This window comes from Falco peregrinus, chromosome 4 (assembly GCF_023634155.1).
Source record: "Falco peregrinus isolate bFalPer1 chromosome 4, bFalPer1.pri, whole genome shotgun sequence".
Classification (NCBI taxonomy): domain Eukaryota; kingdom Metazoa; phylum Chordata; class Aves; order Falconiformes; family Falconidae; genus Falco; species Falco peregrinus.
In genome coordinates, this window is record NC_073724.1 from 57,654,659 (window position 1) to 57,676,647 (window position 21,989).

The following is a 21,989-nucleotide window of genomic DNA, read 5'->3' on the forward strand; positions in this document are numbered from 1 at the left end:
AGCTGGGATAGAGTTAATTTTCTTCTCAGTAACTAGCCCAGTGCTGCATTTCGGATTTGGTGTCCGAACAATGTTGACAGCACACTGATGGGTTTGGTTGTTGCTGGGTAATGCTTATACTAAGTCAAGGACTCTTCACTTCCTCAGACCCTGCCAGTGAGAGGGCTGGAGGGGCACAGGACATTGGGAGGGGACACAGCCAGGACAGCTGACCAGAACTAGCCAAAGGGATATTCCGTACCATATGGCGTCATGCTGAGTATATATAAGCTGGAGGAAGAAGAAGAGAGGGGACAGACATTCAGCATTATGGTGTTGGTCTTCCCAAGTCACCGTTATGCATGATGGAGCCCGGCTTTCCTGGGGATGGCTGAACCCCTGCCTGCCCATGGGAAGTGGTGAATGAATTCCTTGTTTTGCTTTACTTGTGTGTGTGGCTTTTGCTTTACCTGTTAAACTGTCTTTATCTCAGCCCATGAGTTTTCTCAATTTTACTCTTCCAATCCTCTCCCCCATCCCACCGTGGGAGGATTAAGTGGCTGTGTGTGGCTTAGTAACTGGCCATGGTTAAACCACAATATCTGGGAAGAACCCACCAGCTGGTTGGCCGAGCACCCACCCAGCCCTCTAGGCTGAGCAGGAAACTGAAGAGCACTCCCTTTTTCTGGGCAAGTGCTCTAATCACTTCGATAGGATGTGTGTCGGGAGCCCCAATGCCTCTGTATCCAGCCTGCATGAAACTGACCATCCCACCTTCTGAACAGTTCAGTAAGGTGTATATGGGCACACATAGCAGCTCAAAAGCATGGCACACACCAAACTGCAGACAGCCTTCTCAAGAAGGCAGCAGCTCTGGGCAAAGTCAAGGGGATCTCATCAATCCCAGGCAGCTCAATCCTCACCAGAAAAACTACCAAAGGAATTACAAAGAGAACGAGTGACACTCTTTTGAACTTAAAACATCCGAAGACTACTGAAGCACCCCAAACACTGGCACTCTTCTCTCCCACATGCTGCTCATGAGCCTCTTCCTTTGGAGTACAGTGAACAAAAGCAAGCCCAGTCACCCTGCTGAAGCCCCACCAGTTAGCGAAATGGGAAAACAACCCAGCTGCTCCCTTTGGGACCACCAGTCCTGGCTGCACACACATACGCCATTGTGAGACCTTCTAAAACCCTGCTTACAGCCTTTCTATGTAAATTTGGTTTGCAACAGTGAACAGGGCACGTACAGATGATTTCTGTTGAATGAAATATGCCAAGGTACATGATACACCACGTTATACTATTGCTCAGAGCTGAAATGATACAAAAGTACACTACAGCACACAGATGGAACAGCGTTACAATATATCATATGGCTCTAGAACATATACTATATGTTCTAAAACAACAGGTGTTTCTCAAAATAGTAACGGGGGGGGAAGTAAAACAACTTCCTTAACATGTGTAATGAGGCATTTCTGCAGTATTTTTTTGCCGCACTCCTCTGACTGCAAGCCTTGCCTATGTGGAAAAAGAAACTTCTAGGATTTCTCCTGGAAAAACCAAAACATGTATTCAAAAGAGTGCTAGCAAAGAAGACTTCAGGCAGCATTAAGAGAGCTGAGACTGCTTCTAGGCCCACCAGCCTTGTTTCAAGTGGATTTTTTGGCAAGTCCTGACTGCATTACAGAGGTCCCCAATAACCTCTCTGCACATAAACAACCTCATGCATGTATCAACACACCTTACTGGAAACAGAAGTTGCTGGCAAGACTGCCTGGTTTTTCAACAGCCTGCTCCCCATCTCACAGAAACCTGAGCAGAAGCAACACTAATGTGGTTTCCCTGGAACCTTCACCTTTTGGACAGGTATCCTTGGCAGCAGGTCCCAGGCAGCTTATTTTCGACTCAATCCATCATTTTCAGTATAGCTGTTTTTCCCCCCCAAGATGATTCTTGGATCGGAGTCACACCTGCTGCTGAGCTACCACGGAGCCTTTCCTCCCTCTCTCCCTCCATTTAATAATCAGCAAAAGTACATTTCCCCAGGTAAGCCTTTGCAAAACAAGTCACACAAATTTGACAGTAGAAAGCTTAAACTGACAGACTCCAGATGCAATATCAAATTTATTTCCCTCCTCTCTATATAAGAAGTTGTTTAGCAATGGTCAATGGAAATCCGTTCAATAATTAGATGACATTTTAAGACTACAAGCAATAATCCAATTATGTGCAACAAATAATTTTAAAGATTCACAATTTTTTAATGTACCTTCCAATCAACAAATAGGCTTAAGCAAATCTGATAAGCTGAGCTGAGAAAATAAAACTGCTCACTAAGTAACTTAAAGTGTGTATCCAAATTAAATAAACTCTCTTTAGCCTCTAGCAATTAAAACAAACACAGTATCTTTAGCTGGAGGAAAAGGTTTTCCTTTGACAGCTGGCCATTTAACCAATTCTAGTCAACTCTAAACCAGCACAATTTTCAACAGCAAAGAAACCCAGCCATATCAGCATCTAGTCTGCAGTTACAACTATGAATAATGAACAAAAGGAGTTCCTAGATAGCTATTTTCAGGGGTAGGAAGATTTCTGTGCACCTTACTTGTGGATGTAAACACCTGTTGTAGCTATAGCAAAACACAAAAATAGACGTGAAAAAATGATTTGTTTAATTACCTTCCAATATTTCTGTTAGCAAAGCTCCCTCCTCCTATACAGTGATGATTTGACTTTCTAAACACTCTAAGAGTGCACTGATTAACCCCAGCAAATTTGTGCATTTGCATGAAACAGCCATTCCTAAGTGCCAGAGGCAACAATTGAACCGAACATATAATCTGTGTATTGGCTATAACAGAGGCAAAGAAATTCATTTCCATGACCAATGGTCCAGCTGGAAGCCAGTGAGTCAGTCTAACCCACCACTTCTTACCCTACAGATGTGTAGATAACACTGAAATGGTGTTAAGGCAGCTATAAGTGGAACCTTATAGCTCAGATGGTTTCTATTGCACCTGTGCAAGACCTAATGTTTACATTCACAACTCCTCCATTGTCATGGTCTTAGGAGTGAGTGCCAAACCCAGCAAGCTGTTACAGAAACAGAGGAGGCAACAAGCAAGGGAGAACTCCAAATCTGCTATGCAACTGCTCTTCACTACATGGGGGACACATCAGAGGCATGAAATATCTAAGGTCATGCACTACACTGTCAGAAGAATAAGCCCATTTCTATTACAGAGTTTGTTTTTTCCTGTTTAGATATTATAAACAAGCAGATTTACAAAGATATCCACTGCCTGCAGATGCAGAAAAATGAGATTTACAGAATGCCTAAACAGGTACACATATCACCGTTCCTGCTTAGGTACTTTTCCAATTTCTAAGGAGCCATCTGAGGCCCTAAAAGCACAAAGGTACTCATGTCAGGGACTGAGCAGAATTAACTAAGCTTTCCTACTTCCATTTCAGCAAGTATCTAGTGTTTCATCCTGCATGGAGAATATCTGAAAACTGAAGTATGATTTAAATTAAAAGGAAAAGATTCATTACATTCAGAGGTATCACAAAAGCTATTAATAATAAACTAAATTATATTGCTTTCCTTTCTGATTGAACGGCTATATATTTCAAGTATATTATAAACAAAAGGACACCTATAACCACATCATATTAAAATACATAAACCAAGAAAGCTGTATTAATTTTTACTAGCTTAATACTGCTAGAGAATGATTTCATGCCTCCCTATGCAACGTCAGAATTCCACTATTCTACAAAACTCCAATTTTCAGTTTACATGGATCATGTCTTACCACAGAAGTTTTGAACACCACACAGAACAAAGCAAGTATAGTGTCCCTCTAACTGAATCTTAAAAAGTCCTTGCTGCTTTGTACAGATTATTGGTGTTTGCCTCTCCCTTGGCATGGAGCTCTCCAAGCACAGAACAGGCAGCAAAATGAAGGCAGGCAAATCAGGCTGGCAGAGCTCCAGCAATACCTCTCAGGTTCATGTGATCTCACAGCTAACAAGGAATCCCAGCCAAACTCTATCTGAAAAGCAAAAGACTCTCTAGGAAACGGGAGAATAGAAAGGGGGGAAAATAACAAATGCTTTGGCTGTGCTGCTTATCACAACAGAAAACAGGGAAAAGGTAGAAGGATGTACAACAACGGAGCAAAGATCTTTCCAATGCACCTAATACACCATTACAAGTTGTGATGGATCAGTATAAGCCATTGCAGCACACAGTACATGGAACATCTCCCTAAGATCTTTTGCAACTGGGTTCAGAAAACTTCAAAGAACAATTAAAAATGCTTTCACACCTTCGCTACAGCTGCAGGTGGTACCAGAGGTTCAACTTTATCTTAATGGCCTCGTAATGGGGAGGGGGGAGAAAAAAAAATAAAACAAGAAAAAACCCCTAGCAGTTAATAAAGGATGAGTAATTTCAATAAAAGGCAGCAAGCACTATTTCCTGAAAATGTCTTTTTTTTTTTTTTTGTTTAAAGCTGCATTCTTTTTTTGTTACTGTATGAAATAGCCACAGAGGCAGAAAAGTAAACAGCTGTGTAGCACTGCATTACAGACATATATATATGCACACATACGTACACACTCTGAATTTTTTTGCTGACATTATTGAAATACCTCTCCATAGCTCATTTTTAGCTGACAATGCCTTTTTGCACTAATAGAGCTTTTCTGCTCTAACTTCTTGAACTGAATGCTACTAGTTGAACAGGAAGTTATTTTTACATATTCCATATTTGCTGTAATTCCCAGGAAAGAAGGAATTAAAGTAAGATGTTTAATACTAATTTCATTTAAAAGGCTACTTAACCTGCATAGCTTAGAAGTCTTAAGGCTAAAATCCTGGCAAGACTCCTACTGATTTGAATCAGACTGGGATTTCATTGCTCTATTACTTGAGGCAGGAACACAATACAGATGAGGTTTACCACGCAAAGGTTCTCCTTTCCATGTTGTTAGATAATTATTCCAATTAGCTTTAAACATATCTCATTTTGAGGAGTTAAACTCATAAGAGTTTGCAAAATTCTTTCAGTAGGAATTCAGTTTTAATAAAAAGCAGCTCTCTTAATTAACACACAAGAACATTGGCTCATTAACATGTGCTGGTACTGGTATCAGTCCTACAGTTGCCAGTAAAGGAACAGGTCTGTAAAAACATTTATTTATAAAATTGAGTTCCACTGGAAGCAAATAGCCTTGAACACTGAGAATTACTAACTGTGCACACATAATATCTGCTATACCTTACTTGGACAGGCACTTCACATCAATCAGTCTACTAGTACCAAACAGAAAGCTCAGCATGGATATACTTAAAAGCTCCCACAGTAAAATCCAGCCTGTCCTTTAGCGGCAACCCACTGTCACTAAGCAGACAAAGAGAAGCATACAGAAAAAAAACAGCCCACCACCTTTTGTCTGCCAACAGTTACGGTGATCCCAGTTCTGTACTCACAAAAAAAGAAAATAAATCCCCAGTACCCGCTACTTGAGCATTATGACAGATGCCACCAGGGACAGCAATGGCCCCCGTTCTGTGCTGGGCCATGTATCACTAAGTGGCTTGTGTATTATAGCATAGGGACTCCTGCCCTAGTTGGCTTGTATTTAAATGCAAAAAAGGTCACAGGCTATTTAGCATCTGCACGGACAGGCTGAGAAGTCTATAATGTCATCTTCATTCCACAGAAGATGTACCAATGTGAATCAGATGACGGCACGCTGTTCTCATTCCCATGAAAAAAGCAGTCTTGTCACAGCTGCATATGGAATTCTTACATGGAAGAAATTTCTGACTACCTCACAAATTTTAGTCTTGACTTTTTATTTATTTTTTTGAGTCTGCTAACAGCCTTATAAAAAACACTTGCTATGATATTCATAGCCTCGTTTTGTACATATACCTGCTAGCTGTATTAAGTCTAGTTTGCAAGTAATCCCTTGAAAAAAGTTTTTCATTAAGTTGTTACTTGAAGTATGCTGTAATATACACAGCTTTGCAAACTAAAATTAAAATTCTCATGAGATATTGAGTATGATAAAGTTCAGAGATATAACACAGCTCCAAGAATCAAGGAACTTTCCAAGTATATTGCATAAATGGAGGGCTTCCCTCCCCCCCGCCACAAATGTACTGGGACTCTTTTAGCTACCAATAAAAGCAGCTTATACAGATCATTTTAAGTTTCTTATTTTTTAGTTAAGATTTTTAAAAGGTTGTATTTGTACACATCAAGGAATAGAATGGACTTGATCCAAACAACGTGAGCTGTTGTTTTTCTGAAAAGCCACCTAATTTGAAAAAGCATGATTATTATAACAATGAACATCTACAATATTTCCCTCGTATGTTACTAGTGGAATCTTCATACAGCTTTTATACAGCTGTGACTTGTGGAAGCAAGGGGCTAATGAGTATAACGGAAGTTATACTCTGGATTCAGAGTATAACTGGAGTTACCAAGATGTATGAGTGTTCAAGAGACGGCATGTTACTGGCTTTTTTCCCTACTCTGATGTGGGTGATGAGTGGTCTTGATAACGTAACCTGACCACACTATTCCAGACAGCGAAGATATAGCAGGTATATAATTCAGTCAAAGCCATCAGCTTCAATAATGCCATTGAGAAGTGCCTAAAAGGTGTTTATGTATGGAAAACAATGCAAATTAACATTTCTTTCCAAAAGCACATGACTGTAACAGATGAGCATTTCAAGTGCTTGGGAGTGCAACAGCTGATGATGTGCTTTGCAGCACTGTTACAAGTGCTAGAATTGCCACATTGCAGTCACTCAACTGTCTTTTCAGCTGCCTTGTAATTTCTCATGCAAAAGTCCTCACAATCATGTAAAACAGTAAAAAGACACCCACTTTATAATTTAAAATAGTTTTAAAAAAAATTTTTACTCATGAAGTATGTCTTCTCAGGTAAGTTTGGACCAGGGAGATTTCAGTCAGCTGTATCCTTGGATTCCTCAAAACCTAGGCAGAGTCATGATAGTCCCTTTACTTACAGCTTAAAAGCTTTGATTGTAGCACCGTCATTATAAATAGGCTTATTCAAATAGGCTGTTTGTTACAACACCAGCAACTACAGTTCCCAAGACATCACAGTAGCAAATCTTGATACCACAAAAGGTTTCCTCTGTTTCCGTATTACTTTAGCATCATTGCAGGAACCTAAAATACTCTGTGTGAAAAATTATATTCCAGACAGATATGAACTGTACAGAGGGAAAAATCAACGAAGCAAAGAAAAGGTGTGAACTGTTTAAAGGGGACCATCTCCAAAGCAGAAAAGTCTCATTCAAAAAAAAACCCCCAAACACATCGCTGTTATGTAAACAAGCCTCCAATCACAGCACTTCTGGAGTCCAACCCCAAACAGGTAGAAAAGCATAACAGGCACTGAGAAACTATAGAAATACTAGATTATTTTTTTTTTCATTTTTAAAGACTAATGACTGTCTTTAATGCCCCCATCCTTTCTCCACAATCTTTCCATTTTCCAGCCTCTTTGAAAACAAGAGGGGAAAGGATGAAAGGATGTATTACACACGATTTGAAATGAGACAAGAGCACACACAAGTTGGTTAGACGTTATCATGCTTCTATCTCAGTTGTGCTCTGCCTCAAGCTAAATTGTGCATGCATTTCTTCCAAGCTAACTTTTTAAGCCTTCCAAAATGCAACATGTTCTCTGTGTGTGTAAACTCACAGACACAATGAAGACCTGATCTTAATTATAACTTCTAGGAAAACACTGCAGTAAAAATATTGCTATTAATGTAGTATCAATATTATAGCAGATGAGTTCCTGTGGAGGAGGATGCAACAGAGGCGTTAAAACTTCAGAAACAGCAACATATGGTTTAACTGAGAAGAGCATCAAGACGCTCTCCATCCTATAGTATTATTAGTCTGCATGAGAGACTCACATTTGCTTACAGAAACCAAAAACAGAACAGAAAAGCACTAAAACAACATTGCTGGAGTTTATTTTCTGCAGCAGCATTTCTCTTTGTGCCTTTTCCCACCAGAAGACTATAAGGCTTAGCTTCACTAAACAAGGTACTATGGCTTTCTTTACCCAGCCACAAAAATACTTGCTTCTTTTCCTGAAATAAGTACTTGAACAAGTGTTAGAACTAGAGCAAAAAAACTGCTGATCCCACCACATACCCAACATACAAACTGTCCATTTTAAATATCCACCATGTTATGCCACTGTAGTTCTTTCCAGAGGAGATAATTTTTAGCAGTCTCTTGATAAAGTCAGAAAACATTAACACGCAGATTGCATCAATTCGAGGCAATAATTTGTTAAAAATCAAAGCCCAATAAACGGCCACAAACACAACGACTCATTCAATCTGTGATACTAGCAACAGTATTAGTAATCGCACAGAAAGTGCTTTCATACTGAATTTAGTTTTTAAATTTAATAACTTTACCAGAAAATTATCTGCAACTATGTTTCAGAAGCCTATCTCTGGGAAAGCTCCTTTCCCAGTCTACACACTGTTCTCTTCAAGTCAAAAGAAAACAAGCATCCATTTTTTTTTTAAAACTACACTCCACTCTTTCACAGGCATAAAGAGTATTATCAGGTGCTTTTTTGTTTTGGTTAGTGGCTTGTAATTCAGCTGTCAAACCAGGCATGGATGCAATCCTCAATGAAAAAGCTGCTACATCTCTGACCAGGAAACTTAGTCCAGAACTTCCTTCACTAAACCTTATACTCCTTTCATATGGACTTCAGTGACGGAAAGATAGCAGCCACAGCTAACAGGTGAAATTAGCATAGCCAATTATGTGCAGGTTATTATAGGCAGACCCATGCCTATGCAGCATGTATATAAACTCAGTTCCCAGTCTGTCTTCACTGCTTTGATTCTTATCTGTGCATCTTACTAAACTTCCTTTGTAGATCAATCAGTCAACTGTCAATTCACTGTTATATCAACAGAGAATACACACACACCTTAGTCTGAACGTAACACCACTGTCCCCTGAATTTCTGGAGAGGAGTAGCAGCAATTTCCCATTGAAAATTCTCCAGAAGATACAAGACAGAACTACCTTTCCTCTGACTTCATACTCCAGGCCTGCCTTCCCAAGTCCTTTTTGTTTCTTCTTCCACCAAAGAATCACCATAAAAAAAAAAAAAAAAAAGTCTTGAAATCTCTTAGCCTAGCTTAAAGCTGAGACTGAATCAAGTACACTTAACTCACCTCCAGCTGTGGTTTGTTTCACTAGAGGCTATGGACAAAAAGAAAATTAAAACAAGCAGATGTCCACCTTCTTCCATAATTTACAAAGATCTCAACTACAAAGTCAGAATACATGTGCTCTCCCTTCTGTTTTCTCTTGTAGTCTAGATACATCCTTCTTATTTCCACAGAAGTCATATTTTGTAACCCTGTGACCAATCCTGACACCATTCTCTGGCTCTTCTGCGGGTTTTTTTTGCATCTTTCCTTGTTGGGTTTGAGAGAAATCTTGTATTCTGGCAGAGATCTTGCTAGCACACCAATAAAATGATTACTCCAGTAACTACTTCCTGTTAAGCCAGAGCCAAATATCAATCATTCTGAAGTATCACCAAAATCATTTGCTCATCCAGGCTGAAATAATGAGGTGGGTTTTTTTTCTTTTACGACAACAGAGTCCTATCCTGCCTTGTAATCGTATATTAAATGCAAGACTGCATTTTAGTGAATTTCATCTTTCCTGTTTTGGATCATCTTTCCAGCTTAGAGATGTTTGCATGGATACATGTAAATATTTTTTATTTTTAATATTTTAATATTTTTTTTACCTAGGAGGCTTTTAAAAAATTTATTTTAAAAATGTTAATAAGATGTGTTAATAAAGACCAAATGCTATCAGGTACAACTGTTAATCAAATCATAGATTTACAGTCCATCTACACTACAACCAAGGCAAAGGTCACTTAGTTCATATATGCAACAACCTCCTGCACAGGTGAATACAGGATCAGGTGGTACAGGAAAAAATGTATTCTTAGTCCCTGTAACTATAAACTAGCACTCACTACAGTTTTCTGCTTATGGACCACAGCAACAAAAGCAACGTGATAAGGTGCACAAGCATTTTATACTTTCTTCTCAGCAGCTTCTCTAGAACATGATTTTAAAACTGTTGGAAGGTAGGTCAGGTTTCTCCGGGATGACTATTTTTTGCTAATCAATTAATTTAAAGAATTATTTTAATTTCTTATAACAAGCATCAGTCCTCCTGAGTAAAGGTTTATGCTCTTCACTGGCTGCTACTTCACACTTGTTTTTGCAATGACATCACCCTTCTCCAAGTAAATAGTCAGCTTTTCCTTTATTTGGACTTCCTGCCCTACTGTCATTGCTAGTGATGAGACATCATTGCTAAAATTCTTAAAACCATCAGTCCTCCTCTTAACACAGTTTGGCAGCCAGCTGGGCAATTTTCAAAATACACTATATTTTTCTCACCTGTTGTGCCTTCTGGCACCTCCAGCTTATCTCGCACAAGTTGCATGATATCTGACACCACAACCTGATGGTTTGTGTCTTCTTCTTGCTCTTCATTAGACTGGTTGGCTGTTGCAAAACAGTTGCAGCTTCCAGTTTCTTTGCACAGGATCAGCCTCCAATACCAGTAATCAGACATGAAAATGCTGTAAGTGGATTTCTGAAATTTAAAAACAAACAGAAAATAATTTTCTGCAAGTTGTAAGAAAAAAATCTAGATAGTTGAAAAAAGTTTCAAATCATTTTAAGACAGTTACATACAGATTATCATATCTTTGATTTTATGTAAAGAAAAAATATGTGGTTTATAATAACCGTTAATGGTATTGTACCCAAAATAAAAACATCAAGAGTCCCCTGTAGTTTCTCAAAACACTTATATCTTAGGTCAGGGAGCTAATCACAAAAAAAACCCAAACAATATACAAATATCAAATTACATATGATCTTAGTAACAACCGCATAAAGGTAAAATATATCTGTATCATATTTTCAGCAGAACAACTCAATATTAGCCTTAAAGCACCTTCTGAAACCCAGTTTAACTAGGTGGAAGAACACCCCCAAACATGGACTGTCAAAAACTAAAATAATGTAGGAATAGGTATTAATAATTTTAAAAAAACCCAATACTATGCTTTCTGCAAGGGCGTGTGTGTGTGCGTCCCTGAAATTACCGTTCAAAACTTTAATAAAGCAACTGACTGAAGGAAACCTTGACACTGGAAATGCAGCAGGAAGAAGAGACACTTTGGTTTCCGACACAGCACCCAGGTCCTTTGAGGCTACCCTCTTCCTGACAGGAAAAAAGGGGGCAACTGTTCCCTTAGCCTAGGCAGGACTTACTAGCAAGCCGATTTGTGCTTCCAGGTAAGAGAGAGAGCATGTTCTTTAACACCTGCAGGTTTCTCAATGTACAAGTACAAATGCTACAGAACTACAGTGATTTTATCCTTTTACATAAGCAAAAGTAATCTCCTTCTTGAAACTACAACTAAATCATCACTAACTGTAAAAGATTTCTTCCACATGAGCAAACAGCTTGAGCTTTCCAAATACTTTGAGTTGCTAAAAGGTATTTGGGAATTCTGCTAAGTGCTAGCAGGTGTCATTTCTTCAGGAGATCATACCACACCCCGAAATGCGCTTGTTCCTGCTCTCCTCCAGAGGGCATGTGGGCAGCAAAAAAAAACCCAAACCAAATCACCCAAACCTCCAAACACAAGGACCTGAACATGCTTTTCCAAGTTAATCTGGAAAACGCCAGGCCCAAGCAGGGGAGATGTGCATCTCTTCCTTATCCAAAAAGCTTTATGTTTACCTGGAGAGATGCAAGATTTCCGTTTGTCCTACAAGCATCCAAATCCAAGTGTTTCTAGCGTATTTCTGTTTATAGCTGCTGATTAGCTTGAGTAAAAGCATCAATCCAGACCACGGATATTCACAATGATACATACAGAGATTCTCTACATTACACTTAAAGATGGCAGTTTTATAGACCTGAAGAAAGTAAATCCTTTTACATGAAGAAAGCTTTTAAAATGGAGTTACATTAAAGAAACGGCCAAAAAAACCCAACCCAAACCCCCTGCATTATTTAGCACCAGATCTCCCAGGAATCACCCAAGAAGGATACTTTATCACTTACTACTTTACTTCAACAGAAGAAAGGATTTCTGGATAAAACACTCTTCTTTAAATACTACCACAAGGTGCACCTTCTTCCCAGTTTAAAGACAGTAATTTTGTTTTATTTTAGCTAACTTAGTGCCAGTTTCCTCAGTTCTCCCTTTGCCTGTTTCCAGACTTTCAGGCTTGGCACATTTGTCAGAGGATGGGTAATGCAGGTAAAAGCAAACCATTCAACTCTTTCCATAGCTGCTTCAGTGTACATATCCTTCTTGTCACACAGGTAGTGGCAAACAGTTACAGCTGTACTAAAGCACATGCTGCTTGTAAATAATGTATGTAGTACATAGTAAGTACTTCTAAGCTGCACCTACCTCTGCAACTGTCTGACATGGTACGTGCAATGACGGGCACAAGCGTGCGCAAGCAGGTACCAAAGCAGCACGTGCACAGGGGTTTTAATGAAAGAAGCATTTCGTAGCACTTAAATGTTTTTCTCAGTTTTGTGGGAGTGGGGTGTGTTTGTGTGTTCCAATTACCCTTACACTTGAGGCATTAAATAAATAGATTTTACTTCTTAAAGCCACTTAGTAAAGTTTAAAGTTCTCCTGTCCAGAACAACTCCTTTTTACCCCCAGAACTGGGGCAGAGATGGGGAAGTCTCCTCTGAAGGAGACAGTAAACCCAAAAACTTCTAGTAGTTTTTCCCCTGCTTTTGTGCAAGGTGAACTGGAAAGCAGCTAGATGTGTGTTTCAGTAGCCAGCAAATTACTCTAGGAATAAATTTTTAACTTACTGCTTTTCCTTAAGGAATGGAAACTCCTGAAGATAACCAAAAATAATTATATCCAAACGTGCAGTTAGAGACACACATTTATGACCTTAATCCTAATTTAATTAATTAGTTTTCTGACCCACTCCTCATTTCGGTTTTAAGAGCAGTAATGTGAACCTAGTTTTTAAGCTAACAGCTCAGGGACTCAGAGGGCAATGTAGCTGGGGAAAAAAACATGGGAGGGCTGACACATAATCACTACATATGTCTGTCATACTTTCACAAAGAGAGGCAGCCTGTAGAGACATTCACAAAATTGACTTGACCAAGATTGTCTACAAGTAGGAAAACATAAAAAAAAAAAAGACAGTAAAAAGCCAAAAAACCCCAACTTATTCTTTCGTCTTAAGAACCAATGTACAATGTTCCAAATGGTCACAGCATTCCTGACAGATACATGTCCACTCGGATTGCTGCAATGATACTGCAGGCACAAGCAGTTTTTCTTAACTCTTTCAAAACATCCATAGATAAACTAATTCCCTCAACCAGCATAAAAACTAGGCTGATGTACCAAAAAAACCACAAAAGACCCAAGAATGAAACCACCATTTGACATTTATGGGTCCGAACAACTGCTCCTGAATCCCAGTTCTGCATGCCAGTACTGCTTGTGTATTTGGGTTTTTCTGTTTTATTTTAAACCAGATTGTAGACAACAAAGTTGGTGAAATACCCAAGGAAAAGCAAGGGCAGAATTTGGATTCATTTGTTAGGGACTAAAGGCACTGGCAGACTTTACTGGCCCTGACCAGCCTCACGCAGGACCTCCACCCACGGACCCAAGAGCTGCACGTGTGTTCAGGCCAAGGCCTTCAGTCCCTACTTAAGCTAGGCCATTGGCGCGCCTGTCTACAGCCCTGTCCCTGGGCAGGCCTACACCGCAGCCCTGCTTTGAGTCCTAGCTCTGGGTCCTTTCACTTCTGACTGGATTCCCTGGAGGGAACAGGTCCATCACTCACTGGGTCAGGGTTGGCTGGTAGAGCCTGTCACCAGTGCCCAGTTCTGGCGTTCAGACCCTGCTAGCAGTGCCCTGGTCAGCCAGTCTGTGCTGGGGCCACCCTCGGGCTCCTGCCACGGCTCCTCTTGTTCAGCATCCCGCGCTTGCTGCTGACACCAACTAAGGTTACAAGTTACACAGACTCAAAGACCTGCTTCTCAGCTTAGTGAAGTTTATCAAAATACAATTCTAACAGGGATACAGCAAAGCACACAGGAACATGTGGGACTTGGCAGAGCGCATCTGACAAATGTGATAGTTCCTTACCACTGTACGAAAACAGAGATACGCTACAGCTTTGGCACGTGCTCTAGGCTGGGAAGGAGGGAAAGCCTCCAAGAACACAGCAGGTACAACGGGTCACTGTGAACTCACAGGCACCATGTAAAAGCTCCATTCTCCCCCTGTGATGCCACTCATTCCCCAAGGGAACGCTACATAGGGGTCAACATCCCCCTATTTACTACAAGTAGTTGCCAGCTATTTTGGTATCGATTAGGTACACAGCATGCTTCACCTGCAAGGTCTGGCAGCATGCTAAGTGGATGAGCTTTGAAACTGTAGTTACTTATGGGGCCAATAATGCATTAATATGTAATATTAAGTAGTAACATGTATATTATTACATAGCACTCCACACTATTCTTAATTAAAGGTGTAAATGCCTTCTGAACTACTGCTTATGAAATTCAAACAATTTGAAAGCAGGAGTCCTATCTGAATCAGTCTGCACACACACTTCGCCAAACCTACTTCAGTTTCCAGTCCAAAATCCCCCTTTAATTCAAGAACAGCATTGCAAAGGAATTAATAATTATCTTCAAACGTAACCAGATTACATAAGGCATCCAGTTATCTCAGAAACCTAAATTCATATTCTGCAACCATTTCACCATGGCAGTTAAACCTGACTCCTAGGGTCCCCGTTGCTCTGAGTCAATATGCTATTACGGGATCACGGTGCAATTTCTTCAGCTGTTTCCCTGGTTATTTAGGCACAGCATCATTTCTAGTCAGGTGAAACACAAACATTGAAATATATCTCACTTGTAAGATCATTTGTCTGATACTTTCAGGCCTGTAAATTACCTTACTCAGCATTTAATCACTGCAACATTTTACCATGCTTTCATCACTGCTCCATTTAAGCCACTGGGGAAAAAGAAACCAACATATTTGTGTGGGGAAAACTGGTCCTAATTTAGCACCTACTAAGGTTTCACACCCTTGTTTTCCATATACACAATGACACTTTATTCCAATGCTCTTAAAGAAAAACTGTTTAATATGTTATCTGGCCTGAATAGGCAGGCTTAAACTTAGTAATTCACGAAGCTCAGTACACCCACATCAATAGAGATAGTGGAGTCCAGTTGATGAAGTAAGAGCTCATCTGTGTACCTCACTGGTCTCTGCAGGAGCATCGGACTGAACTGGACACCAATGTCTGTGTAGTACTAATTAATATTTCTTTATTTTATAATGGATTAAAATACACTGAATAGCATTTAAACCCATCAATATTGTTTCTATGAGAATCTTAAAAAAAAAAAAGTGCATTTATCTGGGCTGCAGCATTCTTTTCAATTTTTGCACTTTGCAACACGGGTCAGTCATTTTTCCCATTGCACAATACACAGGGAAAGCGCAAAAACTGTAAGACGCATACACTGTAGTTCCACCTAAATTGAGACATTACACTGAGAGGTGTAAGTTAAGAAGCTACGTGACCGATGTACATTCGGCATTCACTGGAGTACGAGAGACACACATCTGCTGAGGCTCATCAGCCCCTCGCTTTGACTCGATAAGAGTCCAAGACAGTTGTGGATGAACCTAAGTTTGTACGATGAAAAGTGCCACTTTTGTATACGTTATTGACAGAGTGCCACAAAGAATGAGTCATTAATATAAACAATAAAGCATTTTAGGATTTTATTAAAGCCTATTAAACTACTCAAGTTCTGCCTATGGAGATATTGTATTTCTATTCTTGCCCCTCCCCCAGCCCCTTCCCATTTTGTTCAGAAAGACGAAGAGGAAAAAACAGCAGCAACAAAGCCCCAGACATTCTCATCTCTCTCTAGGGCACATAGAATATCCTCACATGTTTTAAACCAAAATTGATTTAAAGACTAAATTTTTTCTCATTTGGAGCTTTACTGTGATCAACATTTAACTTGAGTACTAAGTAGTCTTTCAAGATAAATGTTCTCATTTTTTATTTAAAAGCCTTTCACAAAGCATTAGAAATCATCAACTGACTTATGTAGGAAATACTAATTTCAAAGAAATTGTAAGACTATTTAGCAAGAGCTAAACAGGCCTCTTCAAAGGAAGGAAAAAAATTATGTGTTTCATAAAAGAAATGAAAAGTTTAATAAATAAGAAAGCATCTGATAGGTAGCCACTTGTCTTCTGAGGAACACAAGTTTAAATGAAGTCACTCAGCTGTCCTCCTTCCTCCTTTGGGGGCAGCCACACAAGAAAAGTTTATTATTTGTTAGGTAACTCAGAATCATGCATCTATATTTTAAGACATCTAACAAAAAGAATAAAAAGGTAAACATACACACATCACAGAGGGCAGCCGAGTTGTCCCAAAGCTTGAGCAACCTTCCCTACTGCCTGCCTACACCACTGCAGACAGGCGTTGGAACAGCTTCAAGTACTCAGCCAAATTCTCTCTCCCTTTTCAGAGCTACAAGCCCAGCGCACACCAAGCTGCCCACAGACTTAGAGCAGAGCATAAGGGCAAAGGAACAGCTTCTTGCAGGTATTAAATGAAGTATAGACAAAGCCAGAATTTCCTCCTCCTCCCTCGCCAGCTGCAAGCATCCTAACCAAAGCTGCATCTCAAGCCCTTCAGAAATCTAGACCCTACACACACATTATTTCTACTTTGAATTCACTACAGGAAAAAGCAGAGGCCCTCACCTTTAGTGTCGTATTGGATTTGTGAAGTGTCTTGCTGTCCATTTTGTACAAACTTCACGTTTAAGGCGGGTGAAAGATCTTCCCTATTTTCAGTTAACATAGCCAAAGAAAATCAGTCTGTAGAGTATTAATGTAGATGTGAGAAAAGCACCATATTACAGAATTCTAGTTGCCTAGGGATCATTATCAGCAGTAGCGTAATTTCCTTAGTCTTTAAAACTCCCACCAAACCACCTACATTCCTGAAAACTGAGCTTTTGGAGTTGGGTATCTAAATTTCTTCTCCTCCCACCCCTTCATACTGCCCCCACACACCAAAGTTTTCTTTCCCACTCATTTCTCTTTCCATCCATGAGAAATCAAATAATCATTCTGGCCTGAACATGGTATCCTCTAAAATGGCACAGAGAGCAGTTCACATCTCTCAAATTGTTCACAGTCTATATCTGTTTCCACTCAGATCACGTCTATGAGATTTTTCTCAAGACCCCAGAGAATGACAAGCTAGGTTTTATTTTTAAATTAAGTCTGAAACACAATAGAAACTGACAATGCTATGCAGCATTCTGTGGAAAAGGAGGTGGTTACATGCTTGACCCCTTAAAATAAGGGGCTGATAAATCTCCCCGTATTCAAGTTGTTCTCATGATGAACCCAAACTTCCATCTCACCAATGCATTATGACTGCACACACAAAGCTGTGACAAACCCCAAACACAGCCACCAGCATGAAGACACTATGCAAATACCATTTGTTTAACTCAGAGGTACCCGTAGCCAAGCAGGCAAACCCTAGTTAACTCCCAAACTAAGTAAATTGAAAGAAGTAAAATATATGCTACTTTCCGAAGGTCAGTGATTACATGGCACATTCTGTTTATTTTTTATGTAATTATTATGGAAACAACATTAGAATATTAGCAGTTTCTCTTCAAATCAGAACTCAGAATGTCAAAGACCTTTCTCTGGAGAAAGCTCCTAGGACACCGTCTTTGTTCAGTGACCATGTAACAGGAGTATGTGCTTTCCTCAGCTTAGAGGACACAGGTCTCAGAGAGATCACTTGGGTCACTTCATCCCACCGACCTGCTGACAAACATATAATAGGTGTCCAGTTTCAAAGGGCTCACAAAACATCTACTCCACAAGTCCCTTCTCTTCCCCCTCCCGCCCAACCCCAGCTTGTCGCAGATCTAAAGCATTTTGCAATAACCCATAAAAAAAGCCCTCAAGACTCGTAGCTTCAGCATTCAGCCTTTCACCATAACACACACAGGAGAAAAAGGCATGGCTGAGATCTATAGCTCAAGAAACCTTCCCTACTGCTTGCCTACAGAGACAGCACTGCCAACGTCCTGTGCCTGCAGAATTTGTTGAACAGAAATACAAGATAAAGGAGAACCTTTAAGAAAGAAGAAGTAAGTTCTCTTCTGATCTATTTGGGATTTAATTTTCTGTTAAGTAACCGCGCTGAATGCTTCCTAATGAAGTTGTTAGAGATTTACTTAGCAGTGTCATTTTGTTAGAAATAGCAATTGACAACAACCTTCATCTTGAAAGGAACACTGTATTAAAAGCTGCAAGTAGATGTCCATTTTAAGATGGCTAAACCTGGTATCTATTCTGAAGCTCCTGCAAAGCCTCAACAGGGCACACAGGTGGCTGCTTTCAAGATTGATTTTACAGACATCTTCGTCATTAAAAAAAGCCATTCCATGCAACTTCTGTAATTACTTTTGTATAGTCCAATCCTGAATCAGTGAAGCATATCGCTTCTGGAAGCCATCCGACACACAAGCATTTCAAAGTTCAACGGAATAAAATCACGTGGATTTACCCCAGACCTCCCTACAGAACTGATAAGGACAGGAAAGAGGGTTGTGTGGTAGCAGCCAGGCCCAAAACACAAGAAATGGCGCTCAACATCAGCACGTATGAAAACAATGCTGAATCCTCTACTCTATGACTGTGCCTTTATTAGGCATGTGCTCTAGCACCTTCTTGAATTAGGGTCCAAATCAATTTTTTTCCTCTCCCCTCCTACTTAAATGACAAGACATGTGCTTTTGTTTAGAATGGTGTTCTTAATTTTTAAATATGCTAACCAAATTTACACTGGGTAAGTACATTTAATAAACACAGATCCTACTGCTGAACATTATTTTGACTGTTTCACTCCCCAAGCCAGAAAGGCTGCACATACACTAATAAACTCTGAGAAGCATTTGAAGACTGTCATAAAAAGGCAACCTATAGATCTTGTAGAAAATTGATTTGGTTTCTTTTTATTTGCTTTCTGACCCTATCCACATTCTCAGCTATTCTGAAATCACTAAAGCAGACTGGCTTTAAATATGAAATAAAGGGTTTGCAAGAGCAAATTACTGCCAAGTCTATAAAGATAAGTTTTACATTCTTTTTCAAGGTTTTCAGCTAAAAATATCTTTAAACAAATCTTTCTTTCTGGCTTTTAGATTGCGAACACTTAAGTCTCCTTCCTTTTGTTGCTACAAAAAGAAACAGAAGTAACAAAAAAAACCCCCAAACCAAACAAACAACAAATCCACAGACAACACAGCTGCCTAATTTATTTTTAATAGTCCAGCCCAAGTGAAATACAGAAAGTAAATAAGCACCACAAGCTGCAGAAACATCCTTACAGTCCGTGTGATTAACCATTGCAGGTAACACCAGCCAACAGAACGCCGTATCTAAAACATCCTCTTCATACCAGGGGACCGCTTTGTCTCCAGACCCAGGATGCCTCGCTCATCTGCTACGAGCCGGGCGCCGAGGCAGAAGCCCCGCTCGCACCGCACGGCGCCGGGCGGGATGCGGCGGGGCAGCCCCCGCCGCCCACACCCCCGGGGAGGAGGGGGCATCCCGAGGCGCCCACCGCGTTCGTTCCTTTATTCCTCCGTTTTCAGGCAGGTTACCGCGCTTGCCTTTGTTTTCGCTTCCTCCCCTAACCCGGACCTATCGCTACGAAACTGAAGGTGGGCTTAAAAAAAAAGAGAGAAAGAAAGAGCACCCACACACAGAAAACCCCCACCGAGGCGTCCCGGTGACCAGCGGTTAAGTCCCACCGCCGGTGCCCCGTGAGGGGAGCCCGGCCGGCGGCGGCACGCGGCGCACCCCCGCCCGCCCCTGCCCGGGGCGCTGCCCGCCCTCCGCCCGCGGGGGAGCGCTGCCCCCAGCAAGATGGTGGCGCTCCCCGGCGGCGAGCGGAGGCCGGGCGGGCGGTGCGGGGCCACGAGGAGCCCGCCTCCACTCACCTCGGCACCCTGCCCGGAGGACCAGGTGGCCGCTGCCGCCGGCGCTCAGCAGCTCGCCCGGGCGACTGGGGCAGCGCCTCCCCCCGGGGCCGGCGGGGCGGCTATAGCAGCTCGGAGGAGGCGCCGCGGGGCCCCGCCCGCAGGCGGGAGCGGCGGAGAGGGGCTGCCTTTTGTCAGGGCCTCGTTCCTCTCCCCAGCGCCGTGCGAGCTCCCGGGGGAGGCAGCCGGAGGCCCTTTGTGTGGCGGCGCGGGGAAGGGAAGGGGGGAGAGGTGGAACAGCTCCGTGCCGGCCCGGGCCCGCCGGCCGCGCTTCCCTTGAGCACCTGTAACGCCTGGCCCAGCCCGCCCCGCCGCCACCGGCGGCCTCCGCCCGGGCCAACACCAGGGGCGACCCGCAGGGGCTCCCGCCTTCCCGCCCTGGGGCCTCGGCGGCCGTTGGAGCCCCGCTGAGGCGGGGCGGGTGGCACCGCCGCGCTTGGCGCCGCACCCAGCCGGCCTGGTAACGGGGGGTGTGCGGTGACCTGCGGGCGGAGCCGCCCTTGTCCCTCACGGCCGCCCACAGGTGCCCGCGGGGCGCGGCTGCCGGCGGGCGGGCGGGCTCCGCTGTGAGGGGCTGCGGCGCGGCCTGGTGAGTGAGGCACCGCCGCCTCGCAGCGGTGAGCCCGGCTACAAAGGACAGGTGTTCACCAGGTGGGAAGTGTTGGGGTTAGGGTCTTCGACGTGCCTTTTTCTAGGAAAAGCAGTTATTTCCAGGAAAGTAGTTACTACTTGTAGGAGTGTCGCCTCATCTTTTTAGGAAGCTATGGGGATGGCACAGCGGTGCCATGCGGAAGTTTTGCAGCCTCGATTCTGCCGTGTCCTGGTATTTCGATGTTTGGCTTCCAGCGGTTTATTTTGCTTTTATTGGAGTGTGTATATGAAGATAATGGCACTTCTTGTGTTTGCATCTTGATCAGGTAATTGAACAGCTAGAAGTGGATTAGTTTTCCCATTATAAAAAATAAAAAAAGCAACAAACCAACCAGCAACATGTATTTGCTTTCTTATGCAGGCATCCCCAAACAGTAAAAGCTTTGCCTATAAGCAAAATAGTGCACAGCGTGTGCTTTTGTGCGCTAGAAGTATGAACATGTGGAGAACAGGCGGCGCTGAGAGGGGGCGTGCTTCGGGGGAAGCACCCAAGATGTGTGTGAGTGACCACACTGACTTTTCCAATCCCTTCTCCTCTCAGGCAGTTTCATGCTACTCTCTCAACGTCCCTGCAGCAACGCTGCTGGTTTACATTCACGATCGCCAAACTGTACATTTTGGAAACTGAATTTTTCAGGAATAGTATTCCAAGACTGAGGGCTAAGGGTGGTTACCACATATTTCTTGTTCTTTCTCGTTCTCAGGTGAGGGGCATCTGAGTTTTAGAAATGCATCAAATGACAGAGGTATGCTGTGTAGACCTGTCTTCTTAATAACCTGAAATGCTCTTTCTTAAAGCCCAGTGACCCAAGGTAGTGTCAGGAAATGGTTTACAGAAACAAGGTTTCAGTATCTAGCAGCTTCTTACAGCAGCTTAACCCAAAATGCAGGTCAAACAGAACCTGAGATGCAAGTAGGTAATCAAGTCACCTTGGCAGCAACCATGCGCTGTTATCCATGAGATACCCTGTGCTGCAGTATGCCTTGGGAAAGAGTGATGCTGCGACACTTCACTGCAAAACAGGGGACTCTGCAGAGAAAAAAGTGCAGATTCAGGTA

The 21,989-nt window shown here is 41.9% G+C and overlaps 1 protein-coding gene across 4 annotated transcripts in view; it reads right to left on the reverse strand.

Annotated features, from left to right (window-relative positions):
• MCF2L (MCF.2 cell line derived transforming sequence like) overlaps positions 1-20,331 on the reverse strand; it is a 163,762-nt gene extending 143,431 nt beyond the window's left edge. For 2 of the 4 annotated variants that reach the window (XM_055801166.1, XM_055801156.1), the window contains exons 1-2: positions 20,241-20,330; positions 10,526-10,724 (exon numbers count right to left, since the gene is read on the reverse strand). In XM_055801166.1, coding sequence (XP_055657141.1) covers positions 10,526-10,703 — 178 coding nt within the window. In that variant the 5' untranslated portion in view covers positions 10,704-10,724; positions 20,241-20,330. Of the gene's footprint in view, positions 1-10,525; positions 10,725-20,240 lie in introns of those variants that run through there. The other 2 variants (XM_055801169.1, XM_027778488.2) reach the window with 2 other exon arrangements.
• Positions 20,332-21,989: the final 1,658 nt, after the last annotated feature.